The sequence below is a fragment of the Dermacentor variabilis genome, chromosome 3, assembly GCF_050947875.1.
Source record: "Dermacentor variabilis isolate Ectoservices chromosome 3, ASM5094787v1, whole genome shotgun sequence".
In the NCBI taxonomy this organism is placed as follows: Eukaryota; Metazoa; Arthropoda; class Arachnida; order Ixodida; family Ixodidae; genus Dermacentor; species Dermacentor variabilis.
The window spans coordinates 10046516-10060731 of record NC_134570.1 but is presented as its reverse complement, the minus strand read 5'-3'; the positions used below and the strand labels follow the sequence as shown (position 1 = coordinate 10060731).

The following is a 14216-nucleotide window of genomic DNA, read 5'->3' as shown; positions in this document are numbered from 1 at the left end:
CCGACTCAGAAAGTTGGCTGCGACATGCGAGTTTGTGAACGAAGAACAAGAAATCGTATCGCAAATGATAGAAGGCACCAATTCAGCTAAGCTGCGCCGCAGTGCATTACGAGAGCGCGATGTCACGCTGGAGAAAATCATGGAAATAGGCCGCAGCCTCGAGACAGCAGAGTTCCAAGCAACCAGCATGGAAGGCCGCGAGCGCGTCGAACCTGTGCAGAAAGTCACAAAGAAGAAGCAGTGGCGGCGCAGTGCGCCTTCGAGTAACCAGTCAGAACACAAGCTGTCAGGCAATCGTCCAGAGAACACGCAAGCTGAGAAGTGCAGCTGTTGTGGAGGAGCGTGGCCTCACAAAGGAGGGAAATTGAGCTGTCCAGCATGGGGAGCTACATGCCACAAGTGTCAAAAGAAAAACCACTTCGCCAAGTTCTGCAGACAAAGACCCACTGTACACTCCATTTACGTCACGGACACCCCCGCAAGCACACAACAGGACACAAGCGTGGAGGATTGCGTCTTTCACATGCAGAGTCACAGGCAAGAATTACCAGTGGTAACAGTCAGAATCAACGGCACACCACTTGAGTTTTGTGTGGATTCTAGAGCAGGTGTCAACGTCATCGGAGAGACAACGTGGCAAAAGCACCTACAGACGATGCAGCTAGAGCACACAGCCACAAAGCTGGTACCATATGGAGTCACCCAAGAAATCCCAGTCATGGGAAAGTTCTCTGCAACGTTCCGTGCTCTAGACCAAGTCGTCGAAGCGACAGTTTACGTCGTAAAAGGGACACATCGATCGCTTCTGAGCTACAAGACAGCCTCTGATCTCAAGCTCATCACAATACTTCAGCTGGTCACAGAGCACAGTAGTGTTGACGCAAAGAAAGAGTTTCCAAAGCTGTTTGGCAAGGTCGGTCGGCTCAAGAACTTTCAAGTGAAGCTGAACATCTCACAAGACGTCCAACCAGTCGTACAACAACACCGTCACATCCCCCCACACCGTCGCATTCCTTTCCAGATGAGAAAAGCGCTAGAGACCAAGCTCACACGCCTGGAGGAGCTAGACATCATAGAGAAAGTAAGCGGACCAACACCGTGGGTGTCACCGATCGTCATTGTTCCCAAACGCCATGATCCCAATGCAGTCAGAATGTGTGTCGACATGCGAGAAGCCAACGTGGCCATTGCTAGAGAAAGACACATCATGCCCACAGTAGAAGATGTTATCAGCATTCTGAACGGAGCCGCCTACTTTTCAAAGTTGGACCTGAAAGAAGGCTACCATCAGCTCGAGCTTGCTGAAGAATCCAGGGTGATAACAACGTTCTCTACACACTGTGGTCTGAGGAGATACAAAAGACTATTGTTTGGTGTCAATGCCGCCGCAGAGATTTTTCAAGACGCCATAAGGCAAGTACTCCCGGATGAGGACAGAATCATCAATGTCAGTGACGACATCCTCATCTCTGGACGCACCATAACAGAGCACAACCGAAGACTGCGTCTGGTGTTGAAGCACCTGGAAGATGCCGGGCTGACTCTGAATGAAAACAAGTGCGTCCTAGGCACCAACAAGCTGAAATTCTTTGAACACGTGTTCTCATCTGCAGGAGTCAGTGTGGACCCAGAAAAGGTTAAAGCAGTAGCCAGAATGACAGCACCAAAGACCCCAACCGAGGTTAGAAGCCTCCTTGGCATGGTAAACTATTGCTCTAGATTCATTCCTCGCTTAGCCCAAATGGTGGATCCATTGAGGAAGCTCACACATGCCAGCACAGAATTCTGCTGGAACGAAGAGCACCAGAAGGCCCTAGATGACGTGAAGAAAGAAATATCTCGAATGCACACCCTAGCATACTTTGACGACACAAAAGAGACCCACGTCATCACTGATGCTGGACCAGAAGGTATAGCGGGAGTGCTGGCTCAAGAAGATCCAAGCGACAAAAGCCGCAGCATTCTGGCGTACTTCAGCAGAGCATTGACACCAACGGAGAGAAGATATCCCCACATCGACCGTGAAATGTTGGCCATAGTGGCAGCTATTGAACACTTTCACATCTACCTCGCAGGGGAAAGTTCACGGTGAAGACAGACCACCTGCCTTTGGTGTCTATCATTCGAAAGCCCAGCACAAAGCTCTCAGCAAGGCTTGAACGACTGAGCCTGAGGTTACAGCATTACACCTTCAAGATTGAACACATTGCAGGGAAGAACAACCCTGCAGACTACCTGTCAAGGCATGCACCACCTACCAACAGTGTCGTCCCCAGTGAAGAAGCAAGTGCGATAGAAGAGTATGTCTCCATCGTGGAATCAGCTGTTCCACAGGCACTGACTGCAAGAAATTGAGAAAACATACGCAGAAGATGCTCAGATGCAGCTTTTGATCAAGGCTCTGCGAACGAACAACCCAAAGACTTGTGACGACATGGGGAAAAGCGACAGGCTGAAATCATTTGCTCAAATCAAGGACGAGCTCACAGTTGCCGAAAACGACATTGTGCTAAGAGGGACGAGACTGATAATTCCTGAACAAGCACAGGCTCAAGTCATTCGTCTAGCACACAGAGGTCACCAAGGAGTGGTGAAGACCAAACAATTGATTAGAGAAAAAGTGTGGTTTCTGGGGATTGACAAGAAAGTAGAGGTGGCTATAAAAGACTGTGAAGCATGCCAGAGAACCGTGGTTGAAAACAAGACATCACCGCTAATCATGACACCACTTCCAAATGGACTATGGCAGTCTGTGGCAGCAGACTTTGCTGGCCCCCTACCTGGCAACAAGTAAGTTCTAGTGGTTGTCGACGAGTACTCGCGTTTTCCTCTGACAGCAGCACTCTCCTCGCTAAGTTCAAAATCTGTGACGGAGAAACTAAGCGAAATGTTCACAGTACACGAAATGCCACAGACACTAAAGACAGACAATGGACCTCCCTTCTTCGGGAAGGAGTTTGCAGAGTTCATGAAATCTTGCGGAATTCACCATCATCGCGTCACTCCTCTGTGGCCTCAAGCCAATGGAGAGGTCGAAAGATTCATGAGAAACGTTAAAAAGCTGGTGAAGAGTGCTGGTGCTGAGCAGAGAGACTGGCAAGCGGAGCTAAACGAATTCCTTCTAACCTACAGGGCGACACCTCACTCAACAACAGGTTTCACGCCTGCTGAACTGCTGTTTGGATGAAAGATCAAAACGAAGCTTCCTGAAGTTCCAGAGAAGCGCATGCATGTGGAGCTGGCAGAAACAGATCTAAAGAAGAAGCAACAAATGAAGGACTACGCTGATGACAGAAAACACGCTGTGCCACACACAATTCAAATGGGAGACGCGGTACTCCTTAAGCGACACTCGCCTCTCTCCCATGAGACGGCCTACGAGCCTGTTCCCTACAGGGTGACGAGAATTCAAGGGACAGCTGTAACTGCCGAGCGAGACGGCAGGAGCGTTTTCAGAAATGCGTCGTTCTTCAAACGTATCAAAGTAGGTCAGCAGCATAGTCCAGCACTCGAAGACTGGGACGACTGCATCACTCCAACAGGTGTAACCCAGAGTGACAACACAGGGTTTAGATCCTCTTCACTTGGAAACAACAAAGCATCCCAACCGAATGCACGGCGAAACCCGGACCGTCAAGCCCGCAATACCCAGCCGAAGGTTTTTTCAGATTTCATCGTCGGCCAAGTGCAGTCTGAATAAAAGTCTGGGGGGATGTTGCATCGTCAAGAAAAGGATGGATGGATGGATGTGGATGGATGTTATGAGCGTCCCCTTTGGAACGGGGCGGTGGCTTGCGCCACCAAGCTCTTGCTACTATGCTGCCTAATATCCTACCTAGGTTAACCAATGAAAAAAAAAAAAAACACTATGAACTACCACGTCCAAATTTTCTGATACCCTATTGCGAACTGTGCTTTTGTACGTCTCAGTCTTTTGTCGTTTCCCTACTTTTCTTCCACCAATCCTCCAATCGCCTCTTACTGATGTCTATTGCAGACCTGTTTGCTTTACCACTGCTCCCGCTGAACCCAAGGGCTTCAAGGAGGCCAGTGGTGCCTAAATCGACCGCTGGATAGACGTCTTCACATTCTAATAAAATATGCTCCGTTGTTTCCCTAGCTTTACTGCAGCAAGCACATGCATCTTCTTCCTTCTTATATCTCGCTTTTAGGTGCGTGTTCTAAGGCATCCCGATCTCGCTTCAAAAAGTAATGAGCTTCCCTTTGAGTTATCATAAATGGTTTCTTTCCTAATTTCGTTTTTTCCCCTTAAGTAGTTACTCATGGCAGGTTTCTTTTCCATTGCCGCCACCCATGAGATTAATTCAGCCTCTCTGACTTTCCGCTTGACCTTCTTTGTTGCTGTGTTGCCCACCCCACAGGCCGCATACTTGCTGGTAAGCTTCCTAGTTCTTTTCCTCCACTGTGAATCAATGTTTTGCCTGTACAGATACCTGAACACTCTCCCAGCCCACATTTACTTTCCTCCATATTCCTCAGCCGTTCTTCATACTCAATTTTACTGCGAGCTTCCCTCACTTCAAAACTAGTCCAGCCCATATCCCCTTGCACAGCTTCATTTGTAGTCTTCCCGTGAGCTCCCAATGCGAGGCGACCCACTGACCTTTGGTTCCCGTCGAGTCCTGATTGTACCCCTGATTTAAAGCAAACAACCGCATTTCCAAAAGTAAGTCCTGGAACCATTACCCCTTTCCACATACCTCGGAGGACCTCGTACCTATTGTATCCCCATAGCGCTCTGTGCTTCATTATGGCTGCATTTCTCTTCCCCTTGACTGTTATGGTTTTTTCCTGTGTTTTCATATATCCGTTGCCTTCGTTTATCCATATACCAAGGTATTTATATTCTGTTACCCGAGGTATTTCTTGACCCTGTATCTCCACTGTCCGTTCACTGTTTTCATTGAATACAATAACACCTGATTTTCTAACACTAAATTTCAAACCTAAATTGTTGCCTTCCTGTCCACAGATATTAGCCAGACGTTGCAAATCACTTTGCTTGTTTGCGAGCAACACAATGTCGTCCGCATAAAATAAACCTGGGAGTTGCTGCTCTATTACTGTACCTGCCTGTTTGTATGAGAGATTAAACCCGATATTACTTCCTTCTAGCGCCCTCTCCATCCTCACCATGTACATAAACAGCAGCGGGGATAAAGGGCACCCCTGCCTCAGTCCCTTGTTGATATGAACTTTCTCCGCGCTCCTCATCCCTTCCCATTCAACGCAAACAGTATTTTCTAGGTAAATCTCTCTCAAAAGCTGTATACAATCGTTACCTAAGCCTTCCCCTTCCAGAATATCCCACAAAATGCTGCGGTCTACGTTGTCGTATGCTCCTGTAATGTCCAAAAAGGCCACATACAACGGTCTGCTTTCTGCTTTTGATATTTCAATACACTGAGTAAGAACAAACAAGTTATCATCCAAACGCCTACCTATTCTAAAGCCATTCTGAAGCTCTCCCAAAATGCCATTATTTTCTGCCCATGCTTGAAGCTTTAATTTGATTGCCTGCATTGCTAGCCTGTATATTACCGATGTAATGGTCAACGGTCTATACGAATTAATTCTGTCTTTCTCCCCCTTACCTTTATAAATTAAATTCATTCTACTTTGTCGCCAACTGTCTGGTATTCGTCTATCTTTTAACGTTTTTTCAACTGCTTTCACGAGAGCTTCCTTACTTTTTGGTCCCAGTTCATTTATCAGCCCAACGGGAACCTCGTCTAGCCCTGTGGCTGTGCGCTTAGGAATTTTCTCTTCCGCTTTCTTCCAGTTTAAATTTGTAAGCACTAGCTCCTTTCCCCCTTGGGTCTCTTTCATGCTCTTTTTTTCTTCAAATACAACCTCGTCCTTGCCTTGGAAAGATTCGGCTGTTACTTTTTGGATGTAATTTATTGCTGCTTCTCCTTCCAGTCTGTTTTCATCTTCGTCTAGGATATGTTGTTGTATTGTTGTTGACTTCCTGCCTAATAATTTTATGTGATTCCAAAATATTCTAGGTGCGGCCTTCTTTTTCTCACGTATTTCTGACAACCAACTTTCACTTTCACCTTTTAATTTTGCTTGCACCAGTATTTGAACCATAGACTTTTTCTCCCGGTATATTTCCCATTTACTGGTTACTTCATCCTGTGGCAACTGCGCCTTCTTTGCCTGCCTGTGCTCTCGAGATGCTTTCTGTCGTTCGGCGATCGCTTCTCGTATCTCCTTGTTCCACCAGCTTTTCGGTTTCTTTTTTCCTTTCCAATGAACATGTTGTTTCTCTTTCCGTATTTCTGTCGTTACTACACTTAGAAGCTCACCATATTCCCACCCCTTACTTGGCGACTTGCCAATTTCTTCCTCCACTCTAGTGACTATATTTGCCATTTGTTCAGCGTTCAAATTTGGACTGGCCATTTTGCTTTCGTTGCTCTCTTTCCCAACTACATATCCCATTTTCAAAATGATGCGTTTATGGTCACTCCCTATGCTGGTAAACCCTTCCTCATCGATGACCATTTCTCTCAACTTATCATGAATTCCTCCTGTCATCAGACAGTAATCAATGGTCGATTGCCGGTTTCCCACTTCCCACGTGATCTGTCCTTCACACTTAGGCCCTGTATTCACGATCACGAGGTTATGTTGCTCGCAAAGGTCTAGCATTGACTTCCCGTTATTGTCGGTATAGCCATCTAAATCCTGTATGTGGGCATTCATGTCACCTAATAGGACTATCTCAGCACCATTCCCGAAACCCCTAATATCAGCGCTTATGCATTCCACTAACTCTTTATTCTTCTCTGTGCAATTTATTCCGGTCCACAAATACGTAACTCCAAGCCAAGTTTCTTTCCCACTCATTGTACCTGATAACCAAAGATGCTCTTGACATTGTGAATTTACTCTTTTCCATTTGGCTCCCTGATGGATGAGCATTCCGACTCCCCCTCCCTTTCTTTCCAACTTAGTTCTGTTGCACCCTTCCCATACATAATTCTCAATAACTGGCGGCTCTTCTGAGACTCTAAGGTGCGTTTCTGTAACCGCATACACCCCTAACCACAAACCCAACCCACAAGCAGCGCCCCCTATGCGCATTACAGAAGAATCCTGGTGCAACAACTGGGCTGAGTGGGAGAGGGCCACGGGAAGCGCGGCGCTCGACACGGTGTGGAATAAACGTTCCTTTGAGTCCAGTCTTCTTATCTGGAATAGAGATAACTCCTGCGCCGGGAGCAGACACTACAAGCACAGAACACCTATACAAACTTAGAGAAGGGAAACTGTACCTTCCACAGTGATACGGAAATAAGCGTAGCGGTGGCGTCCTGAACTAAATTATGTGACCACAGGTGGCGCTGTACAACAGGAAACGGAAAGGGGTAATGGAAAGGGGTAATGGTAATGGTAATGAAAAGGGTAACGGTGGAAAGGGGTAATGGTTCCAGGACTTACTTTTGGAAATGCGGTTGTTTGCTTTAAATCAGGGGTACAATCAGGACTCAGCACAATCAGCAACAAAGAAGGTCAAGCGGAAAGTCAGAGAGGCTGAATTAATCTCATGGGTGGCGGCAATGGAAAAGAAACCTGCCATGAGTAACTACTTAAGGGGAAAAAACGAAATTAGGAGAGAAACCATTTATGATAACTCAAAGGGAAGCTCATTACTTTTCGAAGTGAGATCGGGATGCCTTAGAACACGCACCTATAAAGCGAGATATAAGAAGGAAGAAGAAGCATGTGCTTGCTGCGGTAAAGCTAGGGAAACGACGGAGCATATTTTATTAGAATGTGAAGACGTCTATCCAGCGGTCGATTTAGGCACCACTGGCCTCCTTGAAGCCCTTGGGTTCAGCGGGAGCAATGGTAAAGCAAACAGGTCGGCAATAGACATCAGTAAGAGGCGATTGGAGGATTGGTGGAAGAAAAGTAGGGAAACGACAAAAGACGGAGACGTACAAAAGCACAGTTCGCAATAGGGTATCAGAAAATTTGGACGTGGTAGTTCATAGTGTCTTTTTTTTGTTTCTCATTGGTTAACCTAGGTAGGATATTAGGCAGCATAGTAGCAAGAGCTTGGTGGCGCAAGCCACCGCCCCGTTCCAAAGCGGACGCTCATAACATCCATCCATCCGTCCATCCGGAAACGGCATAGAGTTTCCTACAAAATTACGTAGGAAACTCTATGGGAAACGGGGTTTTGCACAGTATGGTCCATAGAGTTTCTCACTACATTACCTAGAGGGAAATCTGGCGCTGCTGCGCTGTGGTAAGCATGGGAATGCCGGTATATTGTGGATTCGGATTGGCATCGTTCTCGTAGAGACAGAACACCTTGAAGACGCGCTTGGCAAGTACCGTTCCGTCTGTCACCATGATTCATTTTCTACTAGAACAGCACGTGAAAAGCTGTTTTAGCTTTATTATTACGCGAAAACATGTTTTGTTTAACTATGAGAAGTTGTTATTGTGTGTGCGACTACATGTTACGTAAAAAGTATCAGCGGGCCGCTAAAGTTGGAGGACAGACGACAAGGTTCGCGCTCGCTTTGAAACAGTTGGTCGTCTATTCTTGCTTTTCTTCGCTTCGTCATGCGCTGTGGGTGAGTAAAGATGTAATATGCGTGAATGGAAACATTTTATGAAGATTTTACTTTGAGAACGCGTTATTTGCGTAGCCATATCCACGTTTTAGACGAAGCCTCTTACAACACCAGCCAACACGAGCCTCGCAGACACATATACCGTCGTTCCCATGACGGCACGGTGCCCCCTTAAGAAACTCCCATAGACGGTGGCGCCAGATTACCCTCTAGGTGTTATAGTGAGAAACTCTATGGTATGGTCGCTTTACCAGGCCTCGCACACTCTCAAGTTCAGCAAATGGCCACAGAGGGCGAAAAATCAATCGAGGCGTGTTTCAGCGTAAGCGCGCAAGTGGAGCTACTGTAATTTGGTCGCATACTTTAATTTGTGCTTTTTCTGCTAGGGGCGCTGAACATGCCGAATTTTTTACTTTACGCAAACCATTGACATAAACAATCGAGGTGTATAAGGATGTTTTTTTTACCTCAGGCAAATAGGAAGTTGATTTTTTAAAAATTTGATTGTTGAAGCTGCTTTTTAGTCATAGCGTCAAGGTTTTTGTACTTGATTAACCACCGACAGCCGACAGCCTATTGGTATCGATGTGTTTCCTGGCCGTTGGCGTTCGAATACTACGGCGGTAAAACATTTTCGAAAGCATGCTGGTTTCGTCTGCGAGTCATTACATAGACTTGCTGTAAAAACGTCTACTCTTGGCAAAAAATAGTGCCTCATTTTGTTTAGGCGTTGATTATCATAATGAATGCGGCGGAGGTTGGGGGGTACGCTTGAAGGTACGCTTTTATGCCATTGATCTCCATAACACCGTGGGTACGCAAACCGATGTCACAGAACACCCGATGCATCATTGTGTGTTCTCCGTCATCGCTTGTTTGCTGTACGCCTACTAATTCTTCACTTCTTCATCAAGTGTTGCATCCTCCTTTTGTCCTTGTTCTCTTGTGCTTCACTTACAGTATGTCGTTCCGTCAGCTGTAATGCGCATTTGCAAAACCAATACGTTTGATAAGACGCAGTGGTTATCATAATTTCACTACACATGTATTAAGCTGGCACATATGGTTCAGATACCTGTATGCGGACTTGCACGACGTTGATGCGGAGATTAGGATAATTATGACACCCGTAAGGAAGAGGCAGCTGACGGCCGTAAGCTGTTGCGTTCTTTCCGCCAAACTACCCGGCCTGGTAGTGTTGTAAAGATGCTGTATAAAAGTGGCACGCGGTGACAGGGAAATTATTATACTTAGCAGCCGACCGTACGTTTTGTAGCTTAGGTCTTCTCTCTTGTGCGTTTGTGCTACCCTTATTAATGAGCCATTTCTTGACTGTTCTTAACTATGTAACCGCGTTTGTGTGGATGCGTAGACGTGTGCTGTTTGTTGTACTTGTAAAATGCAAATAAAATATTTTCAGGCTTACTCAATCTTTGGTATCGTGTGCGCTTATTCCAGTCGAGGCCATCGTGCCACCTGGAAACCGCATTCTGTCAGTATCCCTACACGAAATGCAACAGCTGGCGCGCGGCGGCACAACTCGGGGTAACGGCGGCGTAATGAACGAAAAACCGCTCGGGATGCCCTTAAAAGTCAATTCAGAGTGTGCCTTAACTCGATATGACTCAGCGCTACATGTATTCTGCTGCGCCTCGATCGTGCTCCCGCCAGTTTGGTTGCTGTGTGGCAAACGTAGCGCCTACATAAGTATGTAGGCGCTACGTTTGTCACACAGCAACTAAACTGGCGGGAGCACGATCGAGGCGCAGCAGCCAGAAACCCAGTAAACCCACAGAACACCTCGTAAACTGTGCAAAACCCCGCTTCCGTTTTCTGTTGTATAGCGCCACCTGTGGTCCCATACTTTAGTTTACGACGCCACCGCTACGCTTATTTCGTAAGCACTGTGGAAGGCATAGAGTTTCTCACTACATTACCTAGAGGGAAATCTGGCGCTGCTGCGCTGTGGTATGCATGGGAATGCCCATAGAGTTTCTCACTATAATACCTAGAGGGAAATCTGGCGCCACCGTCTATGGGAGTTTCTTAAGGGGGCACCGTGCCGTCATGGGAATGACGGTATATGTGTCTGCGAGGCTCGTGTTGGCTGGTGTTGTAAGAGGCTTCGTCTAAAACGTGGATATGGCTACATAAATAACGCGTTCTCAAAGTAAAATCTTAATGAAATGTTTCCATTCACGCATATTACATCTTTACTCACCCGCACTGCATCACCAAGCGAAGAAAAGCAAGAACAGACGACCAACTGTTTCAGAGCGAGCGCGAACCTTGTCGTCTGTCCTCCAACTTTAGCGGCCCGCTGATATTTTTTACGTAACGTATAGTCGTACACGCAATAACAAGTTTTCATAGTTAAACAAAACATGTTTTCGCGTAATAATAAAGCTAAAACAGCTTTTTACGCGCTGTTTTAGTGGGAAATGAATCATTGTGACAGACTGAACGGTACTTGCCAGGCGCGTCTTCAAGGTGTCCTGTCTCTCCGAGAATGATGTCAAGCCGAAGTCACAATATACCGGCATTCCCATGCATACCACAGCGCAGCAGCGCCAGATTTCCCTCTAGGTAATAGTGAGAAACTCTATGGGAATGCCGGTATATTGTGGATTCGGATTGGCATCGTTCTCGTAGAGACAGGACACCTTGAAGACGCGCTTGGCAAATACCGTTCCGTCTGTCACAATGATTCACTTTCTACTAAAACAGCACATGAAAAGCTGTTTTAGCTTTATTATTACGCGAGAACATGTTTTCTTTAACTATGAGAACTTGTTATTGTATGTACGACTACATGTTACGTAAAAAGTATCAGCGTGCCGCTAAAGTTGGAGGACAGACGGCAAGGTTCGCGCTCGCTTTGAAACAGTTGGCCGTCTGTTCTTGCTTTTTTTCGCTTGGTCATGCATTGTGGGTGAGTAAAGATGTAATATGTGTGAATGGAAGCATTTTATGAAGATTTTACTTTGAGAGCGCGTTATTTGCGTAGCCATAGCCACGTTTTAGACGAAGCCTCTTACAACACCAGCCAACACGAGCCTCGCAGACACCGTCATTCCCATGACGGCACGGTGCCCCCTTAAGAAACTCCCATGGACAGTGGCGCCAGATTTCCCTCTAGGTGTTACAGTGAGAAACTCTATGGTGCCGTGTATAAACATTTTGTTGCGACTGATATCGTGTCTAGCCAGAAAAGTCTGGCTGTCTGAGCGACACAGCGTGCTCGGTATGTCCGCTAAGCGTGGGATGAAAAAAATATCGCATTTTCACTTCAATTCATGGTTCATCATCATCATCATCAGCCTGGTTACGCCCACTGCAGGGCAAAGGCCTCTCCCATACTTCTCCAACAACCCCGGTCATGTACTAATTGTGGCCATTCATGGTTGATCGCCTACAACTGACGACATATAAAGTATCCGAAAGTATTTAAAATATTCGAATCGTGACTGTTCGATTCGACGACCTAGCTAATCGAAGAGCGACTATTCGACTCGAGAACCGAATGGGACAATATTCGATTCGTTATTCGAAAGTTTTGAAAATTCGCACACACAGTATGTCCCAATGTTCGTGCACCGAGGAGGGAGCACACCGCAGCACGTTGATGTGTAATACATCCTTGAGACGTACTGTATAGGATATCCGAAATTGGACGTCCGGTGAATGTCCGATTTGTTTCCGAAATAAGAGATTCACCGGACGTATTTCGGATACCGTCCCAAGGATGTATTACACATAGTCAATGTGCCCGCGGTGTGCTCCCTCTGGATACGCCAGTTCCTGTGACCAATCAAAACTGCTCAGATGGCGAATTCGACGATTTCCAGTACACGTGGTCCAGTACGCACGTACCACTCCGGGTCTCGCCCCTCCCCCCCAATGTGAAATAGCGTTCTCGAAAGGAATGGGACGAGATAAGCCCGAAATGGTGCACATTTTTTTTTAGAAGAGTCAAAAGGCACTGCTCTTTTGGGCTATATATATATATATATATATATATATATTCAGGTTCGACTATTTCTTGCTGCGAACCACGGGTATTCAAAGGCAGGCAATAATCGCAGGAGAAAGAAAGACGAGCTTGGTGGCATAAGCCACTACCTTACTTCAAAGGGTACAACGATTTCTACTGAACCGTTTGCTAGAAGTTAGAATTTATAAGTTAGAAGTTAGCGATCGTGGTTACCGAGGCCGTGGTCAAAATATATTGACGCGTGTATTCTATGCAGAAGACAACGACGATGGGGGCATTAACGGACTCCGTCTAGTGGGTGGCTGATATTGGGCGAGGACGAAGAAGACGTGCCTGTGTTCCGTTTATTTTTGAACAGGTTGTCCTGTTGTTCTGGATGAACGTCTCCCTGTTTTCTGTCCGCGTTGTACCGCGACAATATATATGTATATAGGTCACGAAACACAAACAGGAAAATTGTGAGTATGAAGGTCAGTGGTACTATAAACGCCAGCTTGTGAAGTTTAAACGTAGCTTGCTACGAAAGTTCACTGTGTACAGAGAGGGACAACGCTCACCTGTAAAAATTGTCCCATCTTCACATAGGAGGGCCGCGCCAACACGAACCTTGCTATAGTTGCAGTAAGCTCTGGCTCGCATATCCTCGGCAATTTTTACAAGTTTCTGCGTTTCCTGATCAGCTGAAAATACGAACAAACAGCGGTATGAAGTTTTATAAAGCCGCAACAGCGGAAAATGTCCGTACCCATGTGTAGTTTATAGCAACGCGATGCCGTGGGGATCGCGCGACGTCCACGAATGACAGAATCGCAAACGGCTACAATTGCTTTGTCCTTGTCATCATCAACTATGCACGCCCCAGGATGGCATTGGTGGTCTGACGCTTTCGTTTCTCTCTCTCTCTCATCCTGTTAAAGGCGGCTGCAGCAGCTGCGCGGTAAAGCGCTACTTACAAAAAAAAAAAAGAGAGAGAGAAAAAGATAATTTAGTACACTTGTGAAGCGCTCAGCCAATCCCCTATGCCTACAGTGGGCATGTGTCACATATAGTTTCGAGAAGTGCAGCCTGACAAACAGTTTCGCCCGGTTTTAGCAGTATTCTCCGTTGTTTCTAACATGTGCAACAATTAACGCTGACAGCTTTTTCCGAAGAAACTTTGCGAATGAACAAGTCAATGTCAAACATATCTTACCGGTACGTAGCCCCATAATATTGTTGTGCCGCTGGTAGTTTTGACACAAGCAGCTGTGTCGATCCCGCTTTCACTACCTTGCACGAAGTCGTCTCCCTTATCTCCACTTCCGGCACACGCTGCGGCTATCTTGATCGCCGCGCAATCCTGCACCGCGGCTCGCGTATCCACAGGCGCCGGCTCTCGGGACGCGACGCGCACTGCGGTGCGAGCGGGTCGCATCACAAGATTTTTTTTCCTATTCTTTTTATTCCTAAAGCTATGATTGTTTAACATGAGGCAATGATGAGGCACAAATTTAAATAACATTAGCGATTGCTCTTGTGTGCTCTACGGAATACCGGGCTCGCTGTGCATTTTATTTTTGCTTAGGAACACATCTTGCAGACGGTAAATTGTTTTCTAGACTCCT

The 14216-nt window shown here is 46.4% G+C and overlaps 1 protein-coding gene across 2 annotated transcripts in view; it reads right to left on the bottom strand.

The window, feature by feature from the left end:
• LOC142575135 (cytidine deaminase-like) overlaps positions 1 to 13972 on the bottom strand; it is a 36331-nt gene extending 22359 nt beyond the window's left edge. Inside the window, exons 1-2 of one of the 2 annotated variants that reach the window (XM_075684165.1) lie at positions 13805 to 13972; positions 13170 to 13292 (exon numbers count right to left, since the gene is read on the bottom strand). In XM_075684165.1, the coding sequence (XP_075540280.1) occupies positions 13170 to 13292; positions 13805 to 13820 (139 nt within the window). In that variant the 5' untranslated portion in view covers positions 13821 to 13972. Of the gene's footprint in view, positions 1 to 13169; positions 13293 to 13357; positions 13475 to 13804 lie in introns of those variants that run through there. The other variant, XM_075684166.1, reaches the window with a different exon arrangement.
• Positions 13973 to 14216: the final 244 nt, after the last annotated feature.